Consider the following 24,947-nt stretch of genomic DNA (forward strand, 5'->3'; position numbering starts at 1 on the left):
CCTGTGCTGGGGGCCCTATTCTGGGATACCCCAAAGGGCGCTTCATCCGTCAGACCCAGCGCTGCCGGGTCGGCGTCCTCCAGAGCATCTCCCGGAGCACAGACACCAAGGAGCCGAGGGAAGGAAGAGATGGATGCAGGCGAAGGGAGATCAGGAAATGCCCACCGCACCTTCCTCCGCACCTCCGCACCTCCGAACTCTTGGGGCTGGGCGCAGGCGAGGCGCGGAGCAGAAGCGGCAGCAGGATACAAAGAGCTGACGGCCGGGCAGGGTCAGGCCGGGTCCCGCGGCAGAGCCCGCGCAGGGGCCCGCAGCCGATTGGCGGATGGAGCTGCCATTCACCCTGCATCGTCATGGAGACAGCGCACGACCCTCCCCTGTCAAAGCACGGCGGGGCGGGGCAATGACGTCACGGTGAGATCAGCCTGGCTCAGCCGTAAGAGCTGTGCAGACGACAGCGAGGTAGAGAGCCCCGGTAGCGCGCCGTGATCGTATAGTGGTTAGTACTCTGCGTTGTGGCCGCAGCAACCTCGGTTCGAATCCGAGTCACGGCATCGCCTCCGCACGGCGGTACCACGGCACACGGGCTCGCGTCTTTTTCCTCTTATTTTCTCCTCTTTTTTTCTCTTTTCCTTATCTAGTTCCTAATTTTTTTTTCTTCTGTTTCTTATCTATTTCCTCCGAATGGCGAATGCTGAGAGCCGCAGCGGGTGGGAATGCAGGACCCGCTGCGAGAAAGGAGAAAATGACTTAAAAAAGAGAGATAGCGAGCGCGAGATATACGGCGAAAAAGAAAACGTAAGCCCGTGTGCCGTGGTACCGCCGTGCGGAGGCGATGCCGTGACTCGGATTCGAACCGAGGTTGCTGCGGCCACAACGCAGAGTACTAACCACTATACGATCACGGCGCGCTACCGGGGCTCTGGGCACACTCGGCGCCGGCGGCGCTCTTAAGGGATGCGGGCGGGCGCGGCGCTCAGGACGGGCGGACTGCGCGGTGCCCCCGGCCTGCTCTGCGGGTGAACGGCCCTCACGGCTCCGCGCGCCTGGAAGCGCGTGGCCGAACCCCGCCGTGCTGCGGCAGCGTGGTGCGAGACCCGCGGGCACCGGCACAGCGCTGCTCGTTGCGCTCCGGCTGAACAAATGGTGCCCGACTTCGCACGCGTCCGTCCCGCATCCATCTGCGCGGTGCAGCTTTGCACCACCACGTCCCTTTGCATTGTACGGTTTTGCACGGCTGCGGCGTTTCCCCAGCTTTATTTCTTCTTGCAGTGTTTTTTGTTTTGTTTTGCTGTTTTTTATTTTAGCGGGGCGGGAGGATCCCTGCGGTGCTGCTGCGGGCGCTCCAGGGCCGGGCGCCGGGCGCAGCTCTTTGGACCGAGCGGTTAATGGATAACTGCGGGGCCGGGGCCGGGACCGGGCGCTGCGGGACGGAGTGCGAGCGCGGGGACGAGACGTGAGAGCCGAGGGGGCAGCGAGTGGCCGCGCTCGGGGGCTGCGGGAGCGTCACCAGGTTGGTGGTGGGGCGCTGGGGCTGCCTAGGGGGCTTCTGGGTAGTGGATGTTGCTCTGGGGTCCCGAGCCCTGGGAGTGCTCGAGGGGCTCTGCTGCCCACAGTGCACCCTCACTGCAACAAAGCGAGGGTGGCCCTGCCCTCTCTCCCTCGTTCGCTGTCCCCACGTGAGGACCCTTCATGCTCCCCCTGTCCTCCCGCGGTCACCCATTGCTTTCCCTGTGGCTGCTCTGATTTTCTCCCATCCTTCTCCAGGCACAGACGTCCCAACGGGATGCTCCAGGAGTTCTGTGCTTCGCTAACACTGTTTTTTCTTGCTTTGCTGAACCAGTTCTCCCAGCACAATCCTCCTTTAAAACTGTCCCCGTGCAACTCTCTATTTATTCCTACATGTTCCTCCTGCCCTGTTCCTGTCACCAGCGTGAAGAGACTTTCTTCCTTATTCTTGACTGGAGGGCACTTGCTTTCACTGGGAGCTCTTGGTGAGGGAGGCGGCCAATTTTAGTTTGTACAAAATCTCCCATTTTTGTAAAGGGCTCTGCCCTGGAGGAGGGGTGCTGGCCTTCCTCACTGCATCTCTGAGGTCTAACACTTTCCTGTAGTCCTTGGGAAGCAGGGGAGAGCAAAGACCCTCCCAGATGGCAGGGAAACAGTGGGCCAGCACACCCAGCCCTGCAGCTGGAGGGCCCTACAGGATGGCCACTCAATTTGCTGGCACAGGAGCTGCTCTTAATCCTTCCTGCAAAGGCTGTTCTCCCCAGAGACCCCAGACCAAAAACTGGGGGCAGACATTTGTCCCTCTGGCACTGACCAAGGCTTTGTCTCCCCAGCCAGTGAGTCACTCACCATGCTGTGTCTCTAGCACAGTGAAGCAATGGAACGTCTAGAGATGGAATGTCTAGAGATGGAAGGAAGCCAGATAAGCCTGGACAACCTTGAGAAGGGCACAGACAACCCTGCTTTCAGCTCCCTGGTAAACCTCCCCATTCACTCCCTGTTGGGGCACAGGAGCTGCTTGGGGCGCTCTGGCTAACAATGTTTTCCAGAGTGTGGAGGAGCTCTGTGAGGAACGTGAAAGTCCACATTGTGGGAATGAGAAGAAGAGAGGAGAAGAGAATGGGAGAGTTGCTTCATACTGCAGGTAGGGTAATCCCTGGAGATGCGTGCACAGAAATATCTCCAGTGGTCACAGCAAGCTCAAAATTGGGCTGATCTGCAAGATCTACCTCCACCTCTTCTGTCCACTCTCTCAGGAAGGCCCTGCAGCCAGCCTCCAAGGCAAAGAGCTTCTGCAAGGCTCATGCCAAGGCATTGCGAAGGGTCTTCTGGGGGCTCCTTGGAGCAGGTGAGGACTTCCCACCACCTTCACACCCCTTTGGCTGCCCATGCAAGCATCTAGGCACTGCCGCCCACGTGGAGGCTGCATATCATCAGCCCCACAGTCGGCTTCCTCCTCATCCCATACACAAAGGAGAGCCTCTAGGGTGGCCAGGGAAGGATGTTTGGAGGAAGCATACCTCATTGTTGTCCCCAGTTAGTGTTGTGAATCCGTGATCTCATGATCCTGATGTTTCTGACCCCTGCATGCCTTCCCCAGTCTACCTGTGCTACTTCATTGTGGCATGTTGGCTCAACTTCCAGCGAGCCCTCACCTTGGTTGTTATCACTGCTGTGGTCATCTTCTTCGTGTGCTGGAGCCTCTTCAAGAAGTACTGTGGGAAGAAGGTGTTGACATTCCTCAGCCCCCTTTGGAAATGCTTGCAGAAGTCCTGGCCATGGCTGAAGTGGTGAGCAGGGAGGAGGCAGGACATCTCCCACACAGTCAACTCCTGCTCTCTCTGAGCTGCTCCCCGTGGGGACTGCCTCTCTGTGACAGTTTGGGAGTTTCTTTGCAGGCTGCTGTATGTGCTCCTCCTGGGAGGCCTGGTGACGTGGCTGGCTTTGGACACGGCCAAGAATCCAGAGCAGCTCATCTCCTTAGCTGGCTTCTGCATTTTGGTGCTCTTCCTGTTTGCCTTCTCCAAGCACCACAGCGCAGTACGTTTTTCAGGTGTGGCTTGACCATTGCTCCCCTCACAAGAGGTGGCACAGGAGAAATTCATGGGCTCTCTGCAGGAAGTAGAAGCTCCCAGGGCAGATCTGGACACAGCTTGGGGAGCAGAGCTGGGTGCTGCAGCCCCAACGCCACCCTGCTGCTCTCCTTCCCACTGCTCAACCTGGGGCTCCCCATGTTACCTCTGTCCTATTTTCTACCACAGCTCTCATACCCATACCCAAATCTGTGCTTCAGGTGCCTGTGGGCCAAGGAACATCCTGGTGGGTTGGGCAGAAGTGACTGAAGTCCCAATGGCTTTCAGTCCAACCTTTTCCAATGTTTTGGACAACCTCTCCAGCCCTTTCCTCCAAAGCGTTGGTGAGCGCACAGTAAGGGATCTGTACTACCAGTCAAACGACCTGAAGGTCTTTGTGCTCTTCTCCTCCATTGCACCAACCATTTCCTGATTCTCACCAACTTGTCTTCCTCCCCTATTGCCAACCCAAGTTTGTGGGTTTCTGTGACACTTTATTAGCATGACCATCACCCAAGAGTCACTGAATGGGCAGGAATCCAGAGAGGTAAGTCTGAAGGCTTTGCTAACACCTCAGTCACCATTCTGCTATTGGTCCCCAGGTGTCCTGGAGAGTTGTTTTCTGGGGTCTTGGCTTGGAGTTTTTAATTGGACTCTTCATCCTTCGAACAACCCCTGGCATCCAAGCTTTCCAGTGGCTGGGTGACCAGATCCAGGTACTGTTCCGGCTCACCCCATCCCATGCTTCAGTCCTCCATGTAGGTCCTGAGACCAGTAAGAAGAGCTGAGGGCAGTACAGGCTGGAGGAGCAGCCGTCCCCTTGTATGACACTAGAGAAAAGCCACCTCTTTTCTGGTTTTCTAGCACAGCCCAGGCCCCTTGGTGTGGTATCCCTTGCAGGAGCTGCAGCAGTGCCCCATTACTCAAAGACACCATACTAAGTATTCCCAGCTTAGGTTTGTCTGCTGGGGCGAGGGAGCTGTGGGGTGAAGGGGCAGTCCACTGCTAGGTAAAAGAGATACTGGGAGAAGAGCTCATGGACATCTCACTCCTACCATGTAACATCACCATTTGCAGATCTTCCTGGGCTATACCAAAGCTGGCTCTGGCTTCGTTTTTGGGAATACACTCATTGAAGATGTCTTTGCATTTCAGGTCAGTTTGTGGAATGGGGTACAGGGAAGGAGAGAGAGAGTCTGGTTTTTCTTCTGGCCTTAGCCAGAGTTCGACCAGCTCAAGAATGCTTTGTGTGCACCCATGGGCCTCTTGCATGCCATGGGGTATTCGCACTGGTCCCTGTTCCTCTACAGTGTTATGTGGGGTGGCTGTGCAACATCACACCATGCCCAGATGTACTTGAAATGCGCTGCTCAACACCTGTTTAATCTCACACCCCGGTGCCTTGTCTACAGAGTCTGCCCATCATCGTTTTCTTCAGCTGCGTGATGTCCATCCTCTATTACCTGGGTGTCATGCAGTGGCTCATCCTCAAGGTAGGGCCTAGCTTTTTGATGGTGGTGGAAAGGAGAAGGACCTGCCGGTTACTGCAGTTCTTGTGAAAAGCTAAAGGATGTCCCAAGAAAATTGGGGTGGTACTAATTTGGGCTGATCTGTCTTGCTGAAGTGATAGAAACAACCTCCTCTTTCTTACCCAAACCTGAGGCTGATGATACTCCCTGGTTTGTGGGCACTCCTGGACATCATCCCTGTGCAGCTTGGCAAGGGCAGGCTGGAGTTGCTGGCCTCATGGGGTGGGTGTCTTTGTGAACACAGTGGCTTTGTGTTCCCCCAGATCTCCTGGCTCCTCCAGGTCTCACTGGGCACCACGCCTACTGAGACGCTGAGCGTGGCAGGGAACATCTTTGTGGGACAGGTAAGGCTTGTGGCAGGCGATCCAACTCCTAAACAGCTCCTGATGGCAGAAAAAGGGTATTCTCCTCCCTTCCTAGGAGACCCACAGCCCTGTGTGGTGTCAGCAGAGGCTTTTCTTTCTCACAGACTGAAGCCCCGCTGCTCATCCGCCCATACCTTGCAGACATGACCCATTCTGAGATCCACGCCGTGATGGCTGGTGGCTTCTCCACCATTGCAGGCAGTGTGATGGGAGCCTACATATCCTTTGGGGTGAGAACACAAGCAGCTATATGCCTCATTTTCCCTGCTCAAGGGTCATGGCGTGCCAGAACTGCCCTGGGCATGTGGGGTAAGAAACCCCACTGTGGGTCTCCCTCCATAAATGAGATGCCCTCATGCTGGCCTTGTCAAAACCCCAGAATCCTTCCGCAGCAATCAGGGCAAATGTCACTGCACCATGGAATAATGTACCCTGGAAGGGCCCTTTTGGGTGGGGTCTCTGGTCCACCTCCTTGCCTGAGTCCCCAGTGATGCTCTCACCAGTTTCCTCACTGTCTCAGAACTGTGATATCCGGATGTGGCCTCAACCTGCTGGCTGAGCTCCTGCTATTTAAACATTAATTAGTCTCCTTAAACAGGGAGCCAAGGGTGAAAGGACAGAAAAATGAGAAACTGCAGTGCAGAGGGCAGGGGCGGGGTAACAAGGCTGTGGCTGTGATACACTGCTCCCACTGGGAGCTCAGCTGCTCGTCACTAGGTAGAAGTCAGCAATGTTCTTGCTCTGATACTGATAAAAGGGGTAAGGAGGGGGCAAGGATCATCAAGGTGAAGTCAAACAAGAGAGAGATTAACATCTCTGAATGTTACGACTACTGTGGCTCTAGCAATGTCTCCATCCAGATGAGCTACCCTCTGCATCCTCAGTGGCTAAGATGGGAAAAACAGGCACACCTTCCCACTCTGACTGAGCAGAGCGCCCTGGGTTGCTCCAAGCATTGCTGGCCACGTGCTTGGGCAGCCTCATACAGGGTCTGAGCCCACAGTCTGCCTGTTGCAGATAGATGCAGCATCGCTGATTGCAGCGTCTGTGATGGCTGCACCCTGTGCCCTTGCCATGTCCAAACTGGTCTACCCTGAAGTGGAAGAGTCCAAGTTCAAGGGCAAAGAAAGCGTTCGCATCACCAGTGGGTAAGTGGGAGCAGAGGGATGGCATGGGGCAGCTGTGGGTGCAGTTTGGGCACTGCAGGTGGCACAAATTTTGGAGACCCTGTAGTGAGGTCTGCAGAGTGAGACTGGCAACGTGATCCTGGCAGGATTTCTTTCCTTCCAGGGAAGAGCGGAACATCCTGGAAGCTGCCAGCAATGGGGCTGCTGCCTCCATAGGACTCGTGGCCAACATTGCAGCCAACCTCATCGCTTTCTTGGCTGTGCTGGAGTTCATCAACGCTGCTTTGCGCTGGTTTGGGGAGATGGTGGAAATCAAAGACCTCTCCTTCCAGGTACCCTCAAGTTTCCCACCCATCTCCACCTCTACCCAATGCCTGATTAGATCCCTGGCAGTAGGTGTCCAAGCCAGGGGCTCTACAAAGGTTCAGCTGTTCCCTCCCGGGATGTTCTTCCTAGATGATCTGCTCCTACATCCTCATGCCTGTGGCCTTTCTCATGGGGGCAGACTGGGCAGACTCACCGCTGGTGGCAGAGCTGCTGGGGATCAAGATCTTCCTGAATGAGTTTGTGGCGTACCAGCAGCTAGCCACGTACAAGAAGAACCGGCTGTCAGGCCTGGAGGAGTGGAGCGGGGGCAGGAAGCAGTGGATATCTGTGAGGGCAACCACCACCTTGCTGTGTATAGGGCAGGGATGGAACTGAAATGAAGCACGGAACCTGGCCAGATTGGGCGCTAAGCAGCAAGGAGGGGCATCATTATTCTGGGGATGTGGGGGGGCACCTGTGGCCATTTAGATTTGGACATCACTGCTAGGTGTGGGGTCATTCTGAAGATGACAGTGAAACCATGTCCCACTGGTCCTGCCCTCCAGAGGGCCAGACTGTGATGCTCTAGGACCTCTGCCTGCTGCCAGTCCATCTTCTCCCATTGGCAAGCTGCCCCTCACCTGTCCCTTGCTTCTATAAAAGCTAAAGGAGAAAGAATTGGGATGGGGCTTGTCTCCATCTCAGCTGGCTGGGTTGGGAACTATAACATCGTGCTGTGAGGCTGCTGTGGGACTAAGGTGACCATCCTCTGCCTCTGTGCCCTCCAGGAGCGTGCTGAGAGCATCACCACCTTTGCACTCTGTGGATTCGCCAACCTAAGCTCCATTGGGATCATGCTGGGAGGCCTGAGTGAGTGTGACCCACATTCTGGGTACCTGGGTATGGGGCAGTGGGACCTAAGGAATGGGAGCTGCCTTCAGGCCTTGGTGTTCAGTCTCTTACTAGCATGCAGGTAAGAAACGGGGCTTGCACAAGGTGATTTTGTTCCACATCCATGGTGTAGGTCACCTGTACATCCCACACATTCACCAACTGAGCCATGGGGCATAGAATAGAGGCCCCAGAGGGCTCTAATGACAGAGCAGTAGATGGCAGGGCCACCTGGGGACTTGGGACTTGTCTAATCTGTCCCAAATCCCAGGCAGAGCCAAAGCAAAGATCTGTCTTGCCCCAGCCTCTGCTTTGCCCCTGCAGCCTCCATGGTTCCTCACCGCAAGAGCGAGCTGGCCTCCATTGTGCTGCGAGCCTTGCTCACAGGCATCTGTGTCTCCATGCTCAACTCCTGCCTGGCAGGTAGGTCCCTGCCCATTGCCACTGGGAGGAGACAGGGCTGGGCAAAGAGCTGAACACAGCTGAAAGTGCCGCTGCAGGGATGGGGAAGGCTGGCTGCCCCCATGGCTCTGTTAGGGCCTTCAAACGCTCTGCTCTCCACTAGGGTCCCCCAGATCCCATAGCTCTGCTGGGGCTCCTTACCCTCATCTGGGCTGCAGCTGGGACATTTTGAGGGTGGCTGTTAAAGCTTTGGGAGGAGCTCCCTGGCATCACTGCTGCAACTGGTGGGAGGGATGTGATATGTGGGACCTGCAAGCACAGTGCAGGGACGGCACTGTCCGGGTATGGGATTGAAGTGCCCAGTCCCTCAGAGCCCCAACCAGGAGGCCTTGTCTCCTAGGCCTCCTCTATGTGCCAACAGAGATGGGCAACTGCGTGACCATCCTTAGCACCGCCAACTTCACCTCTACCAACTATGCCATATACACGTGCTGCAAGCAGCTGTTTGCGAGGTGGGTGTGTAGCAGGGAGACAGGAAGGGTCTGGAGCTGTGCCATCCTGCCTGGGGACTGAGGTGCATGAGCATCTGAACCATCACTTTTGGTGTGGGGTTGGCAGGACAGCTCTTACCCTGACTGTGCCTCTCTCTTTGCAGCACGGTGCTCGAGAATGGGACGCTCTCCTTTACTGGAGCCTGGGCCAGCGTGGCAGAGAGCCTGCCATGCCTGACACAGTGCTGCGGGCACTACAACCACACATCCTGCATGGCATGAACCCAGAGATACCGGCCCCAAGGAGCACTGCGGTCTGTGGTCTGGCCTCAGAGGCAGAAAAATCCCCAACAGATTGACAGAAAGCACCATGCACCTTGCAACCAGCTAGATGCTGGCCCCATGGACAGAGGGAAACTGATCCCAAATAAACTACAGAAATCCCCATGCTTGTGCTCTGCTTCCTCTCTGGTCCTGACTTCAGCTGTTCTATAGACACAGGGTGTGGGATGTCTTGCTGGGGCTGCACCCCACTGCGGAGCTCCCCAGAGCTGCTGTTTGCTAGCAACCCTGCAAGCCAAGCCTTCATCAGGTGTCTCCTTAAGGTACGCTATCCTCTTCCCCCTGTGGCAGGTATGAATGGGGTAGAGATGTCACTTGAAGCCATTTCCTTTCCCAAACACAAGCTGTCCCATTCTGCCTTGCTTGGATGCATCTCTTCTGCAGGAAGCACAGGGGGAACAGGCCAGTCCTTCTTGCTTTATTGCACTTGAGCACCCCCAGTCACCAAGGTGGACACGTATGTACCCCATCATTTTACAGCGGCCCAACAACAAAGCACCAGGGCCCCAGAGCACACCACGCTCCCTTCCCTCCTTTGCCAGGCTGCAGCAAGCCAGTTTCAGATTCCACCACCACTGCCATATTTAGTGTGGCAATGGTGTTAGCCATGCTCTGCGGCGAGACAAAAGAGGCTAGACCCAATGCAGGGAGCTTTACTTTGCAGTGTGAGCACCACTGCCTGTCCATTGCTGACTCCAGAACCGGCCTCCATCCTGCACCAGGGATGCTGCCACTGGGGTACGTGTTAAGTAGGGGGTTTACACTCGTGTGACAGCAGTGCCCCACTTCTGTGCACCCTGTGTGAGGTAGAGCATCCTTACCCATAGCAGCACCGCAGCCCTCAGCATCCACCCGGGCAGGGGAGGCTGGGAGGAGAGGTGTGCGAGCCCCCACCCCATGCAGCCACCAACACTCTGCCATGGGGCTGACCCACACCCCAGAAGCCCAAGCAATAGCAGCAGGCAAGCACAAGTGCTGCAGCTCTCCGTTGAGCCTCACTGGAGTGAAATGTTTGCAATCAGCATGCAAGGGACCTGTGGGACTCTGCTTTGGTTCACATCCTGGAGACCAAGCACTGGCTGGGCTTTACAGAGGACATGAAGAGGGACAGGAGTAGCAGCATGTGTCAGGACAGCATAGAAAAAGCTGTGAGGAAGGAGAGCCCCATGCTCAGGGAAGTACTGGGACACTGCTAGGAAAGGGGCATGGCAATGTCAAAGCCCAGGGAGCCAGTCTGATGGCTTCAAATGCTCAAGCAAAAAGGGGAAGAGGTGGGAAAAGAAAAAAAGCCCCAGTTCAGGGGTGTGCACAGCCCCACAGTCTCCACAGCTGGCAGCAGCTTCTGTAGAGAAACCTGTGAAAGAAGGCACCACAATGCCCATGGCTGTGCTGGCTCTGCTGCAAAGGCAGCCAGGTGGCTCGCACTAGCACACATCACACAACACAAATGTCACGAGCTGGGGCAAGAGCCAAAGGCAGGAGTGCCTCCGGCCTGCTCTGGCACAGCAAGGGTCCCCACCAATATAGCTACGGCTACTGTGGGCATGTAGGCCCGCCAGCCTCGGCAGGCCCAGGTTTGGAGGCTGTCTGGGCCTCCGCTGCTTCTGCCATTCTGCGGGCACTCCTGGGGCTCACGGTAGTCTTGCGGGTGCCCTGGGGACTTGCCGTCCCCTTCTTCTGAAGCTGGGGGCTGGACTGGGCAGATTTCCTGCCCATGGAGGGGCTCTTGGAGCCTTTGGGCTTGACCGGTTCCAAAGTCTTCAGGCCCAGGATGTCACAGTAATGGTTGCACTGGTGAGTCGCAGCAAACTGCTCCAACAGAGAGGGGAAGCAGCTTTCCTTCAGCCCCTGGTACCTGCAACACAGCAACACTCAGCTCCCCTTCATGCAAGGAGATGTCCCACCAGCTGGCGAGGACCATCACACAAGCGGCAGAGCTGGGGTCAACATGGGGACAACCTACACTAGCAGTTAAAGAGTTACTCACCCTTTGAGATTGGTAGCTATCCGCACATTGGTCATCTTCCAGCCCACTCCTGCAAAGAAAGGAACAACCAGTTCCTGCCCGGGCAAGGATGGGCACCACAACCACTCTTTGAGCAGGGCTCCAAGGCACATACGGAAACAGGCAGGAGGGCAAGGCTGGAGCTATTTCTCCTCCTTTTGCAAGAGTGGTGAAGAGCCACAGGTATCAGGTGGGAATTATAGAATCACTGGAATATCCCTTTACCTTCCATGTCAGTCACAAGGATGTTTCCATTTGTCCACTGGTAGACCCAGTGCTGGAAGGTGCAGCATTTGAGCACAATCTCCGAGGTGCCTCGAGCCACCAAGCTGCCATCTCTCTCAGTGACACAGTACTGCTCACAGGGCCCACCCAGGTCCTCCTCCATCGTGGCGTAAGGGATGTTGTTGGCCGGTCGGTAAATCAGGTACAGAGGAACTATCCTGTGTGGCAGCACACAGCAGGGGTCAGCACCAGTTGCAGAACTTTTCCACCTCAGCAGAGATCTGCATCTATTTTTTGCCTTCCTCCCCATATCCTTCCCACATGAGAGTGGGAGAAGAGGGTGCTGCCCTTTGGGATGTCCCCAGTGCCCAACAGGGGACCCTCCCACCATCTCCCTAGATACTTTGCTCCACTGTCAAGGTAGCAGAGTTGCAGCACCGTACTTACTCGGGCACTGCTCCAAAACCAGGGACAGCACGGGCCTCAGCAGCAAAGATCTTGCAGTACTCACGACTGGAGTTTTGGATTTTACATTCCTGGAGATTCAAGCAGGAGAGTCAGGGCCCTTCCCTGCCTTCTGTCAACAAGCCCACACCAAAGCTGTGAGACCCCTCTACTAGAGAATGCAACCCTTGGGATCACTGCCAGTTGTTCCCCTGTCCCAGCAGTCAAAGGACAAGTGAAAGATCTGAGTAGCTCTGCATTGCACAGAGAGAAGGGCTGAAGAACATGGATATTGCCAGGGACATGGCCTGACTCAATCAGAGCATTCAGAAGTGGAAAGAAATTAAGAAAGCTGGGTACTACGATACAGACAGATGGCAAAACCAGGGGAGACCCAAAAGGGCTATAGCTCACAGTGCCCACCTGGATGGTGATATCATAGTTCTTCTCGATGAGGCTGTTCTCGTTCTTGGTCCCAAAGACAATGAAATTGTGCACTTTGATGATGCAGGTGCAGCCAGACTCAAAGACAGGCTCCAGGCCATAGATGGCTCTGGCACGGCAGGCTTTGCGCAGGAAGCCAGCACCCAATTCCATGTCCTCGCTCATCACACGCCCGAAGAATTTATCTCCCCAGTAGCCCGCATCAGCCAAGCCCTTTGCAAACACCATGGGTGTCATCTCGATCTCCTCTCCAACTGGTGGAGGGAAGAGCTGGTGAGGAGGGACAACACAGGCACATCCTGCCCATCCCACAGCAAGGCCGGGTGGCCAGGGCAGCAACTCATCAGCACATCATCCTTACCTTCAATCTCTTCCCGCAAGATAAATCCTGACAACACTGGAGGAGACACAAAGCAGGAGAAGAGTCAGAGTTCTGCCAGGATCTCACCCTGCCTCAGGGCCGATCAAACAGCTGTAAGAGCCACCAGGCTGCTGAGGGCACCTCACCTTCTGGGCTGAGCAGGAAATCAGTGGAGTCCGTGCCATACTCATTGCTGATCACACACCGGTAGACTCCACAGTCCTTCTGGGATGCCTGCACAATGGCCAAGGCTGCCTGGCCCTCATCGCCAGCACTGGAAGAAATCAGAGTATGGGGGTCAGCCCTGTGCAGCGTGCAGAGGCACCTGGGGTCCTGGAGCTTTTGGAGTGTGGGCATGAAAACAAAACCAGCCCATGGGCATGCAGGAAAGCAGGAGCACACCAGCTGCTCTCCTGGCACCTTGCAGCAGCTCTACTGTTCACATTCTTAGCAGTGCAAGATCTCCAGTCCTGCAAACTCATGCTGGGGTTGGGCTACATGCTGATAAAGGTAGTTGTCTCTAAGGGCAGTTGAGTCAGGGCTGTTGCTGCACTAATAAACCCTTGTTTGGGTGGGATGGCTGGAGGCCAAAGAGTCACAGAGTGTCCTGCTTCCTGCCATGCTTCCAGGCATTCAGGAGTGAGGACAGACACAACTCTCTCTCCAAGGAACGAGTAAAGCACAACGTCTGCATCAGCAGAATGCCAGGCTTCTCCAGCCTGCAGCTCTGGGCTGGCAGTTCCTATAGTAAAGGTGGCAGACAGGGTGGAATCAGCCGATTTTTTTTTTTTTTTTGCCATCTGGGTTGCAAGGAAGCAACTAGAGTCCCAATTCTGTAGTTTGCTCCCAGCTCTCAAGCTCTAAAATGGGCACAGCACCTTCCCTGCCCTACACAAGGTTCAGAACAACTCCTGCCCTCCCCAGGTCTCTGCTAGTAAAAAGCATCAGCTCTTGAGCCAGACTCCATACAAAGTATCAGTGGGGCAGCAGGTGCCTATGTGGGCAACCCTCCCAACTCCCAGCACTAAGAAAATATGGTTCACAGCAGATCATGCTGTGCAATGAGCTTCTCGTGCAGCCATAAGAGGCATCTTCCCAGTAAACACAAGAGCCAGAGCACAAACTCAGAGCTATGCACAAGAACTACAACTAAGCGGAGCTGGAAGATTACCTCCTTTGTGCTTCTGCTACAGGGATCTCATCCTTGTACCACATCAGCTTAGAATCACTCAAAATATTGAAGAACTGGCACCAAAGTTTCAGGTTTCCTGATGCATCAGAAAATTGTTCGGCCCTGATCTTACGAATCACCTGTGGAGCTAAGAACAGGGTGCAAAGAGATAGATGGTGAAAGACATGATGCTGGCTGCAGCTCTGGGGACAGGCCAACCTTCCCCAGTGCTGCTGCTTAGGACTTTGGTGTTAAGTATCATGAGTACATCAGCACAATGTCACCTGGTACAACATCACCTTTCCAGGGAAGGTCTCAAAACTCTAAATATGATAGGATGTAAGTGGTACAAACTTTCTCAATGGCACAGCACTGCACTGCTTAGAGGGGTTCAGCCAGAAGCAACGCAGAACAACACTAGGCAATGTAGCAGAAAATACAGATCTACTAAAGTAGAGATTTAGCAATATGATGTTTACTTTTGCGTGAGTGCTGAATTTCTGTGTGACTGGCTCCAGTAAGCACCTCAACACCAGGATGAAGTCCCTTCTAACTCACTGTCACCACAGCTCAAATTAGTAATGGGAGGCCTATTGGTTTTGTTACAGGATATGTGTTTGTGCACCTCCTGCACTCAGACAGATGAGCATCTGGCTCAACTTACCCAGCACATGCTTGGGATAGACTTTTGATTTTCATGTTGCTAAAGGGTGATGCTGAAAACCTTGCAAATTTACAAACTCATATCATCACAACTGGCTCTTATTGGCCATGGATCAGGGACTTTTAGTAAGCATCAAGGGGATTACATCTTTCCTTACCCTTGAATGGGTTACTTGTTTTATTGGACTCTGCTGGTTGCTCTTCTGGCTTAGCATCTTCAGGGACTTCGTGGTCTCTGCTGCTGTCACCTGTGGGCTCCTCATACAACTTAGGAACCTCCAGCGTAGCCATCTTCTTTGTGAGGGTTGGTGAGCGCTTCTCTGTAGGAGGGGATGGAGCTAGGGCAGGTGTCTGCAACAGGGCTGCGCTCTTTCTGGATTGCCGTGGTGAAACAGAAGGGCTTCTTGCATGCCCCTGGCTCTCCGGGCTTACTTCCTCTTCCTCCCCAACTTGCTTGGTTTTCGGCAAGTATATTTTGCGCCGGGCCCCAGAAGCAAGTTCCTCTGGTGTGGCACAAGGGAGCACTGCCAGAGAGTCAGCAGGGCCTTCCTTCTCAGAGATCACAGGAGGCAAATTGGGTACACTATGAGAAGACTGCCCCACCGCTGCTGCTGGCACACTGCCCACCACGATGGAGGGCACAGAGAGCTGAAGTGGCCCCTCTGCCTCAGGAGCCATCTTGGTGCGTCTCTTTGGTGGCACAGGCCTGCAAGCCAGCATCTCCCTGCTGGTAATGAATTCCTCGTTAATCATGCCTGTGATCCGTCTGGATGTCCTGGGGGTCAGAGGCAAGTTCTCAGCTGTCTGGAAGAGCTGATTGTTTTGTACCTTTTCCAAAACCCTCCTTGAGGTGTGGGGGCTCAGGCCTGCGATGCCTATTGCTGGGAGCGGGGCTTCCTCTGTAGCGGACTGTTCCTCACTCTTGGGCTCAGCATCTTCTTTTGTGGCATCCTTACTGCTATCTGACAAATGTAAAAGCAGCAGTAGATAGTTCTTCAACGAGGAAACAAGGGTTTTGTGCTGCATTTTCTCCTCCAAAGTCATCTCTTGAGGTCTCTCAGGGCTAGGCAGGACGAGTGGTACTTGTGGCTGAACCTCAGCACCGCTTTCAAACATACCCAAAGGCACTGCTGGCTGCTGGCTTGGAGTTGTGGCCATCTGCATTCCTCCTTCCTCCCTCTGAGGTACCACAGACACCGGTGTGGCATCTGCCTCCCCTGAAGTGCTGGTTGGAAACATCTCCTGCAGGGCAGCTCCATCTGCCTTTTTGGTTTCCGTGACTTTGCTCACAGGAGGCAGCAGCTGGATCCCAGATGGAGCCTCCTCTGCTGAAGTCTCCATCCCTTGGCTGCTGCAAGCTGCAGGTGGTGTCTCCTGCACCACCAACGTCCCTGCTGCAGTAGTGGGAATCAGCTTTTCCTCAGTCAGACAAACTGAAGGAGGAGCTGGTGTTTCAGTCTCCTGAAGTCCCAAAGGTGTCTCTACCATCTCAGGAGACAACGCTGCTACACTGCTTCCTCCTGCCTCTGTACAGGGCTTGCTCCCAGATGGCTCTACACCTTTCTCTTTGCTCTTCTCATTATTTACTGCTGTCTGATTTGTGCTTCTCTCATGAGGAGTATCTTCTCCAGGCTCTGGAGGGCTCAATTTCTTTGGCAATGGCTCTTCAGTACCTTGGCTCTTGACCTCTTGGTTTGACAGTCCTTGCTGTGTCTCTCTGCCCTCAAGAGTATGGGAATGTCCTTCTGCCTGTGCCCTGGAGACAGGCTGCTCCCCGCCGGTCTGAGCATGGTCTGCAGATGGAACTGGTGGTTTTGGTGTCTCCTGAAACCTTAGCCTAGGGTTTGTTCTTTTCCCAGTTCCCCTGGTCTCCTGGGAGACAGGTTTCTCTTTCCTGAGCTCCTCTAGCTTGTCGGCTTGTTGACTGCTGTCTATCGCTGGGCCAGACACTGGATGTTTTATGTCATTTGCAGATGGTTCTGCTGTTGTCACAACCTAGTCAAAAAAGAAAACAGGAAGTGAAATACCATTTTACTACCTGTGTCTGTTTAGCAGCACTGCCCAGCTTCTGCTGGAATTACGAGTCTTAGCTATTCAAATCCAATATCACTGATACTCACTCACCACTTAATAGATGAAAAACCTAATATGAGCCAGCAGTGTGCCCTTGTGGCTCAGAAGGCAAATGGTATCCCAGGCTCCATCAAAAGAGGGCTGGCCAGCCGGGACAGGGAGGTGATTGTTCCCCTCTGCTCTTGTGAGGCCCCATCCAAGTGCGGAGCCCCCAGTACAAAAAAGACAGGGAGCTGTTGGAGAGTGTCCGGAGGAGGGCCACGAAGATGATCAGGGGACTGGAGCACCTCCCCTATGAGAACAGGCTGAAGGAGCTGGGCTTGTTCAGCCTGGAGAAAAGAAGGCTGTAGGGTGACCTCATTGCAGCCTTTCAGTACCTGAAGGGAGCCTACAAACAGGAGGGGAATCAACTCTTTGAAAGGATGCAGGATGAGGGGAAATGGTTTGAAGTTGAGGGAGGGAAGATTTAGGTTGGATGTCAGGGGGAAGTTCTTTACAGAGAGAGTGGTGAGGTGCTGGAACAGCTGCCCAGAGAGGCTGTGGATGCCCCATCCCTGGAAGTGTTCAAGGCCAGATTGGATGGGGCCCTGGGCAGCCTGGTCTAGCATTAAATGAGAAGGCTGGCGGCCCTGCGTGTGGCAGGGGGGTTGGAGATTCATGATCCTTGAGGTCCCTTCCAACCCTGGCCATTCTGTGATTCTATGATTCATCCAGGGCTTCGTGGCTTTGCCATCATCCCACAGCACCCTGTCACACCGCACAAAATGGTTTTCCATTCCATTTCACCCTCTAAATCTAATGTCTTTCAGTGCCTTGCTTGTGCACAGCTAAGAGGCAGGACATTCAGTGGCTTTAAATACAACCTCCTCTGACATGGTGACTTTCCGAGGACCTTATTATTTTCACCAGCCATGGCTGAAGTCTTATGTGAAACTCATCATGCTCCTTTTCAAGAGTCAGTACCCTCCCGCCACTATATCTACTCTGAGATGGGGTGACTGGCATGTCACACAGTATCTGGATGAGGCTGCCCAAATGATTTGCAGCGAAATTGTATACCCTAACGTTATCTGTGCTATTTGACCATCCTGTTTCTTTGACATTCAGGAAGCTCAAATGTTTCCGACTGCAGCTGCACATCAGCAGACATTTCAGCAAGCTGCCCGCTGCAACAGCTGAGCTTTATCCTGAGGAAAACTGGTGAAATCTTCCAGACAAGGGGCACTGTCTATTTTTGTAGGATAAGGCTCACAGGAGCTGGTGATAACACTGATGCATGCTCTGCCTGACCAATGCTCAGCTCACCATCAGGACATGCATATAGGAAAAGGTCATGCACAGTCTCCACTTGCCTTAAGCAAGAGGTTCTATAGGTAGGAGATCTCAAGAGGACCTGCTGCTCAAGTTTTTTTTTTCCCCAGAGGTCTCTACTGGATCACAGATGGACACAAGGAGTGAGCTCTATGCCATGCTGCTGGCCAGCAGGGACATCTGTTTGGCTGAAGAGGAGTTGGGGTTTTGGGGTGCAAGAACTAAAGCTTATTTAGCAGAGCTTTTTGGAAAAACACCTTTCCTAAAGCAACAGTGAAGCAGCCTGCCCTGGTTTCAGCTGGGATGCAGTTAATTTTGTTCACAAAGGCTGTTACGATGCCACATTTTGGACTTAGGGGAAAAAACAAAAACACACCCAAACTGAAGGTATGTAAAAGAAATGTGATAAAAACACCATTTTCAACATTATGCAAGAACTACTCCAAGGGTAATCTTCATTCAAATCCACTTTCACTGCTACCCTTGTGCATGTGCAGTTTCAAAGCATGTTACTGGCTGGCATCTTGAAAAGTCCTGCTACAGAACTCAAGCAGAAGTCCTAACCACAAGGCCCAGCCACGTCCCAAGAAGAGGAAAAAAACATGCTAAGACCCTGTCTGGTTTACAAGAAAGATTAGAGGAAAAAAATAATCGTTGTCCTGGGGAGTATAAATAACACACTTGGAGTCAGCTTCAAAGAGTTTTTATATGGCTTATTTGGTCATACAAAAGTCTGACTACTTCCCCAGCACCACCAACTGAAGCATTCAAATTCAAATCAGAAGCATTCCCTTTTGACTACTCAAAAAGCACACTAGCTGACAAGCTACAGGTTTTTCTCTGTGAGCAGATTTTTGAAAAGGAAAATATCTTGATATATGTGAAAAGCTCAGGGATGCCACACACCAACAAATTCCACCCTCGTTCAGAGCAAGGGGCAGAATAACACAGGAGAGAGACAAAAAGAATGGCTTTTCCATGGGTGTGCATCACAGTGATAATTTACGCTCCTGTATGTGCTGTTGATGTGATGTGTTAAAGATGGGTTCGGTGGGCTGCACTGCTTTGAGCCCATGTCTCAGACTGTGTAACACAGCAGGTTTCTTACCAGTGAAGGGTGTTCCTAGCTATGGCTAATGCAACCTAGAAGAGGAAGAAAAGATATTCCTCCCCTGGAGCAGCCAGCAGTCCCACTTTCCGTATCGTGGCTATTGCCAAATGCACAGGTGCCTCCTCTCATACTGACAGTATGACAACTACCCTTGCTCAAACAATAGATCCTGATGGCAACAGCAAATTGAACTCAGAGAACCTTTTGTCTGAGAAGGTGTCATTAAAGGGAAGAAAAAAAAAAATACTGGTAGCTTCCAGTCTAATATTTTCATGGAAAAATGCCTCAGGTTAAGTGACAAAAATAGAAGTTGACTAAAAGATGCAGTGAGGGTCAGGAGCAGGTGCAGCACTTTGGCTTTGCGCTGCCACTGCAGAGACTTGTAAGAGTTTTTCCAAGAGGGGAGAGCCAAAAAATAGCCCAGGTCTACTGTATACACGTTGCACTGTAAACAAAATTCAGTGCCCTGCCCAGTGCGGCTCACGTGGAGTACCTGGCACGCTGCGCTCATTTACATGGGGAGGGCTCATTAAATGCCAGCTGAAGCCCAGGCTCAATTGCTAAACTGGACAGATGTCATCAGTCTCGTGTACACACAAGGCATCCACCCCCAGCTACAAATAACCATTCACTGCTCCCTGCTGAACTGATTTGGAAACATTCTGTATGAGGTCAGCCTGCCGATTAAACCAGAGGGCTCATAGCACACCTCGGGCCACTCACGGCCCAGCTGTCCGGCTGCACGGCCTGACGTACATCTCTCCTCACCACCTCATCTGACATTTATTCAGAGATGGAAGCTCAGCTCTTTGGGCAGACCAAGCCCAGGCAGGCTGTTTTCCAGGTGCTTTTGCTGGAGGAGACCTGAGAAGCCACAGCAGCAGCTTCCTTGCGGTACACACAGTGATGCAATGCTGTGATCTGTTCTAATTACCTCTGCACCAATGACGTTGTGCCCCTCAGACTTCTTTGCTGTGCGCTGGTCTTTCTGTCCTTTGGACGGTGCAGGTGCTGCATTTGAGGATGATGAAGCATCCTCTGCCTGCCTGCTGACACCCACAGGCCGTGGGGCAGCCTCACTCACAGCCTCTTCCTTGGTTCCCACCTCACCTTTCCCCGCCGTCTCTTTCACTTGATTATCAAAATACAATTCTTTCAAAGAGAAGTGCATGTCACCATTAACTTTAGTGTCCTGATTCACAGCTTTCACAGGCTCTTTCGTCTTTGGAATATTTTCCTCTTCTTGATCGCTTGCCAGCCTCAGATGCGCGCTCCTGCGTAAGGGGACAGGGGGGGCAAACCTTGGATTTGTTGAGGGCTTCACCCTGTCTCGTCCACTTTCTTCTCGCTTCAAAACTTCCTGCTTTGCTGCTGGAGCATCCACCACTTTCTTTTTCTTTTTAGCTGCAGAGTCTTTGGCCAATGGCTTAGACACTAGATCCTCTACTGTCTCATAGATGTAGGCAAGAAAGCCATTCCCATTCTCTTCTACGCTCTCCAAAGAGGCATCTCCATTGGTGGTCACCTCTGCTTTCAAAGGTGTTATCAGTTTGCTTGGTAAGCCTGTCATCGTGTTTACTGACTGTTCCCTTGAGTCAGCCACATCCTCTCGTAATCTGGATTTAGAATCAGTGACATGGACTTTCGCTGCATCCTCTTTCTCCCACAGAGAGGCTCCTGGCCGGAGATTCAGATCCCTGGCCAGCCTCCGCTTTCTCTGGAGCCGATCTGGGCTCATTCTCTGCAAACTCTCCACCTCCACGTTCTCTTTCCCTCGCTTCTTGCTCTGTTCTATCTCTCGCAGTTTTTCTTCAGCCTTTCTCTTAATTTTGGCAAACCATTTCTGATGAATTTTGAACTCTGTCATGGTTCCTACTTCCAGCACGCCAGAGCAGGACACGATGCCTTTGGTATTTCTAGCAGACGCCTGGTAAATGCCTGCATCTTCTTCCCGGCACCTGGAAACCAAAAGCTCTGCATGAGACCTGCACATCCTCCCCAGCCCCTGTAGCTCTCTACATACACATGCCCTTTCCCACTTCTTGCTCTGACGGGCCAGAAGACAAAGATGCTGGCCTCCATCCCTGGGCTCTGCCTGCTCTCTGCACTACCAGATAAGCAATTCACATGTAAATCAGTGCCTGGTTCCCTCTGGACTGTAGCATTATGATGAATGAGTTACAGACAGCACTAGGCTTTCTGACTGTTCTCAACCACATTCCTTCATGGGATCTTCTCCTCTCAGTTTGTCATAGCCTAACTTTGCTTCTTACATTCCTATTCTACCTCCACCCTACTGCCTTACCAAAGCCTCTCCATCTCGCTTCAAAGGCACAAAACACATGGACCCCATTTCTGCTTTCACCCCTGGACTCCCAGCCCACAGAGCTCCCTGCAAGAGCTGTCAATCCCCCATGAAAACCTGGAGCAGCAGAAAAGTCCTCACTGGAATCACAAGGATCACAGGACTGCAAGCAACACTGGTGTCTGTCTGACATCCCAAATCCAAGACACAAGATGCAGCAGGTCTCTGCTCACTGGGGACAAGGTGTGCCTGACTCTCCAGAAACACAACCCTCATTTAAAGAAAAAGGAAACTGGCAGACTGGGCATCCCTTCCCTTCCCTAACCTCACAGTGGAAGCTATGAAAGAGGAAAGGCTGCGGTCTTTTCCCCTCTTTTGTCCTCGCTCAGGACATTCCTATAGACTGCTTCTGTCCTTATCCTGCCTGATTCCTGAACCATCATCCTGAATGCAGCCAGTGCTTTCCCTTTGCTCACTTTCAGTCAGTCTTATCGCTCTGCTCGAGACTTTCACTGTGATAGCACACACTGTTACAGCACTGGAAGACTCCAGGGAGAGGAATTTCTCCTGACCTTCCTCTTGCCTCCAGCATGACTGCTATCCCTGTGTGCAAGTCTCATCCTTATGTGATCTGGAGAGAAAAGCTAGCAGGAAGAGACAGTCAGGAACACTGCACCAGGAAACACTGGCACTGGGGGGATCACTACTGACAGTCAGTTTCTCCAAGTAATAAAATGCACTCCCAACAACAAATCCAACTACTCTCCAGCTTCCCTACTCACTTGTACAGCTGCAGGGTGTGACGATTTCCATGATGGAAAATCTGGTACTTGGGTAAGCCACAGTAGCGGTCCATCTCCTCATTATCCTTATACCACGTCACCTCCGGCTGCGGGTAACCTGGGGAGAAGGACAGACAGCAGCATGAGGAATGCTAGACCAAGGAGAACAGCAAGGGACAAGGAATCAGCAGCAAAACAAAACACTCTGGCAGAATACATGTTATTCTGGGCTCATCACATTCTTTACATCATACAGCAGAGAAAGTACTGTGAGTGGAAACCAGAGGGACTTATCCAAAGTTTTTATTGCTCCTAGGAAGAAAGCTATTCTTGAGAAAAAAATCCCAGCACTTCATTCCTGAACAGAGGAGAGTAAATCACATGGCCATCTCCTGTAACGCTGGCTGGGAGAGGAAGGTGAGCACACTGTCACTTCTACGTGAAGAGTCATGTTTTGCTGAGATTAAGGCTTAGGTTAGAAAACAGGCATTCGTCCCTCCATGGAGTTCACAACATTTTGCTAAGTGTCACAGCCTGTAAACTGATCCCAAAGTTTCCAGTGAACAGAAGCGGTCTGGATTGCATCACAGCCAGCTTGATGTCCTACAAATGTCACTTGACAACAGATGTCACCTGCCTTTTCAGCAGAATGACATCATGATACGTGTGACTGGCTGGCCAGCGAGCTGGGCACGTGGCCACATGCTGCCCACCACACTTGGTGGTGGATCAGCAGGAGGGGCATACAGGGATCAGAGCCCTCATCTCTCACCCACAGCAGTTCCAGCTCAGAATAAGAGCAGCCCATTTTTCAGGGGAAAACTGCCTAAGAAAGTGGTCACCATTCATCTCTCTGCTTTACACATGGCCTCTTGGCACAGCCCAGCTGACCCTAAGGGCATGGGATAAAAGTTTTGATGATCATGTCATGCCCCAGCTTAAGTAAGTGCATTCAGCAGTTGCTCCAAGCCTCAGGATGGGTATCTAAAGCTTATCCCCTGCCAACAGCCCTGCGCTACTGTTGCAAAAGAGGCCAGTACGCTCATCTCCACCAGCATCTCCAAATGTGGTCTGCACATCAATCTCTTCCCACAAACAGCACTGGCCAGGACCCAGGCTATGCAGGAGCACCCAAAATGCCCAGCCCCAATGGCTACGATGTATGGTGTGGGCAGGGACAGGACACCAACAGCCTACCCAAGATACTTCCCAGTTGCTAGCCCACTGATTCCAGGGCTGGCAATCAACATTTTTAATCAAAAATCTCCAGGAGCCACCTGCTTGCATCAGTCTGAAGTGCCAGGAGCCTACAGTAATGCCCAAGGCAGCATACATCTGTCTCTGTAAAGAAGATCCCACAGTAGGAGTAAAACAGCAGGAGTAAAGACTCATCAATAGGAATCATCCCTGGTGTTGGCTGATATGTAATGCCTTTGACCAGAAAGAGCTAAAGCAGCACATGCTGAACCTCCTCCCTAACAAAAGGGAGATAAAAGAGCACTCCAGCAAGGGGATCACCACAGAGTGACCCTGCTGCTTGTATTTTCCATACATATCAGCTACTTACTACACTTGGCAGCAGGACCCTGAACCAAATGAGCACGCAATGATTTTCTACTGCTCCAGGGACAAGGAACAAAATAGTTTTCAAGTACAGCTCACACTTCATTCAGAGCAGTCCTACCCTTCCTCAGGGCTGTCTGTACACGAGATCTTCAAAGCGCCCACAGCTATTAGTACAGCTAGCTGGCAGGTAGATTTTCCTAATATTCTGTGAACATTCTGTGAGCCATCATAGTACTTCATTCTGGGAAATGCATGCATACCATTTCCAAGAAACCCTGCAATGTCCCCCCGTGGCCTCTGCATCTGATGCCAATGCCCAGCTGACATCTGCTGGAAAGAGCTGTAATTCCTACAGCTGCTCAGTGCCTTGACAAAAGGCTTTTTTTCTTATTAAGCCTGAAATCTCTCTGGCTTGTTGCATTTATATACCTGCTCCCCATCAGACAAGTGGTGGTGGCTGCAAATAGCGCATTTCAGAACAGAGCAGCCGTTCATAAAACCAAGCACTCACCTTTCCTAAGCCTGTTCCTCCTGCAGCCCCCTTGCAGCTGGTGCAGAGAGGGATTTGCTGGCAGCTGGTCTCCTGTATTTAACCAGCGAGCACCTCACTTTTACAGACACACATTCCTGTGGAGGAGGAGAGGCTCCTGCCAAGCATCTGCAGGATCAGCAAAAGCTTTTGGGAAGTACATCTTCCAGCAGCATTGTTCTACCATGACAGCCAAGCACTGTACGGTGCAGGAGACTTTCTAAGCCCAGGTTTTTCATAGAAAAATTGCTGAGTTTAGATCAAATACTCTTTTTGTTGTTGTTGTTCCTGAAGCTATTAAAGCCTAAGAAGCTTTTGTGAACTCATTCAAAAACATTTGCATTAGGTGCTCAAAATCACCCAACATATAGCAAATTATAGCAATTTCAGCTAATTTGGGGCAGAAAATGGGGAAGTTGAGCTTCTGAAGCTTGGTAAGGTGAGAAGAGTTTGGAAACATCTTTATATAATCTCTTTGATTTTCTATTTCTCCTTTACACAAGCTGTCTTGGGGCTTTAGGCAATTTTGGGAGGAAAAGTCACAGCAACATCTGATCCCATCTGCCCATGGACTCAGTAATGCTGACAGAAGGGCCAGACACTCACCAAGGCAGCATCTCTCCATGCCACCAGCCTGAAAGTGGCACTCACTCCTCATTCGTCTCTCCCTGGCTGCCCCAAACCTTGCCATCTTCTACGTCCCTGCTCATCACCTGCCCCATCCCCAAAACCACAGCCTCTGTGTCTCCCCATACATTCTCCATCCAAGCAACTCACTCTCTCGATTCAAGTATTCTCAGAGATATTGTTTGAATTGCTGGTGGTCCTGTGTGGAGTCAGGAGTCACTCAGTGATCCTTGTTGGTCCCTTCCTAAAGAGGGTGAAAATAGTGCTGAACAAAACTGCCTGTAAACTGGTAATAC

General features: G+C 52.4%; 2 protein-coding genes and 2 non-coding genes across 9 annotated transcripts in view; 2 read left to right on the top strand and 2 right to left on the bottom strand.

The window, feature by feature from the left end:
- The first annotated feature begins 447 nt into the window (after window positions 1–447).
- On the top strand, window positions 448–9,139 carry LOC116244484 (sodium/nucleoside cotransporter 1-like). Of its 4 annotated transcripts, none has more exons than XM_090148567.1 (19): window positions 450–798; window positions 1,308–1,513; window positions 2,343–2,485; window positions 2,559–2,653; window positions 2,766–2,857; window positions 3,110–3,299; window positions 3,408–3,549; window positions 4,184–4,297; window positions 4,659–4,736; window positions 4,994–5,074; window positions 5,374–5,454; window positions 5,580–5,705; window positions 6,493–6,623; window positions 6,766–6,934; window positions 7,059–7,256; window positions 7,697–7,778; window positions 8,124–8,222; window positions 8,602–8,713; window positions 8,857–9,139. In XM_090148567.1, exons 3-19 carry the CDS (start codon window positions 2,387–2,389, stop codon window positions 8,972–8,974), a joined length of 2,007 nt encoding a protein of 668 aa, XP_090004693.1. In that variant the 5' UTR covers window positions 450–798; window positions 1,308–1,513; window positions 2,343–2,386; the 3' UTR covers window positions 8,975–9,139. The 4 variants fall into 4 exon arrangements, with proteins under 4 accessions (XP_090004694.1, XP_090004693.1, XP_031472026.1 ...); XM_031616166.2 differs by having other exon boundaries at window positions 2,347–2,485; XM_090148569.1 differs by having other exon boundaries at window positions 451–798; window positions 3,154–3,299.
- On the top strand, window positions 483–554 carry TRNAH-GUG (transfer RNA histidin (anticodon GUG)). The gene has a single exon. It is a non-coding gene; the product is annotated as a tRNA-His (tRNA).
- On the bottom strand, window positions 837–908 carry TRNAH-GUG (transfer RNA histidin (anticodon GUG)). Its single transcript has one exon. It is a non-coding gene; the product is annotated as a tRNA-His (tRNA).
- A 292-nt stretch (window positions 9,140–9,431) lies between the features above and the next one.
- ALPK3 (alpha kinase 3) overlaps window positions 9,432–24,947 on the bottom strand; it is a 30,813-nt gene continuing 15,297 nt past the window's right edge. For all 3 annotated transcript variants that reach the window (XM_031616164.2, XM_090148564.1, XM_090148566.1), the window contains 11 exons: window positions 21,930–22,047; window positions 19,777–20,800; window positions 14,506–16,342; window positions 13,685–13,832; window positions 12,660–12,787; window positions 12,514–12,549; window positions 12,132–12,406; window positions 11,712–11,800; window positions 11,265–11,482; window positions 11,022–11,070; window positions 9,432–10,889 (listed from right to left, as the gene is read on the bottom strand). In XM_031616164.2, the coding sequence (XP_031472024.2) occupies window positions 10,568–10,889; window positions 11,022–11,070; window positions 11,265–11,482; window positions 11,712–11,800; window positions 12,132–12,406; window positions 12,514–12,549; window positions 12,660–12,787; window positions 13,685–13,832; window positions 14,506–16,342; window positions 19,777–20,800; window positions 21,930–22,047 (4,244 nt within the window). In that variant the 3' untranslated portion in view covers window positions 9,432–10,567. The remainder of the gene's footprint in view (window positions 10,890–11,021; window positions 11,071–11,264; window positions 11,483–11,711; window positions 11,801–12,131; window positions 12,407–12,513; window positions 12,550–12,659; window positions 12,788–13,684; window positions 13,833–14,505; window positions 16,343–19,776; window positions 20,801–21,929; window positions 22,048–24,947) is intronic.

Source organism: Phasianus colchicus, chromosome 12, assembly GCF_987193195.1.
Source record: "Phasianus colchicus chromosome 12, bPhaCol1.hap1.1, whole genome shotgun sequence".
Taxonomy (NCBI): domain Eukaryota; kingdom Metazoa; phylum Chordata; class Aves; order Galliformes; family Phasianidae; genus Phasianus; species Phasianus colchicus.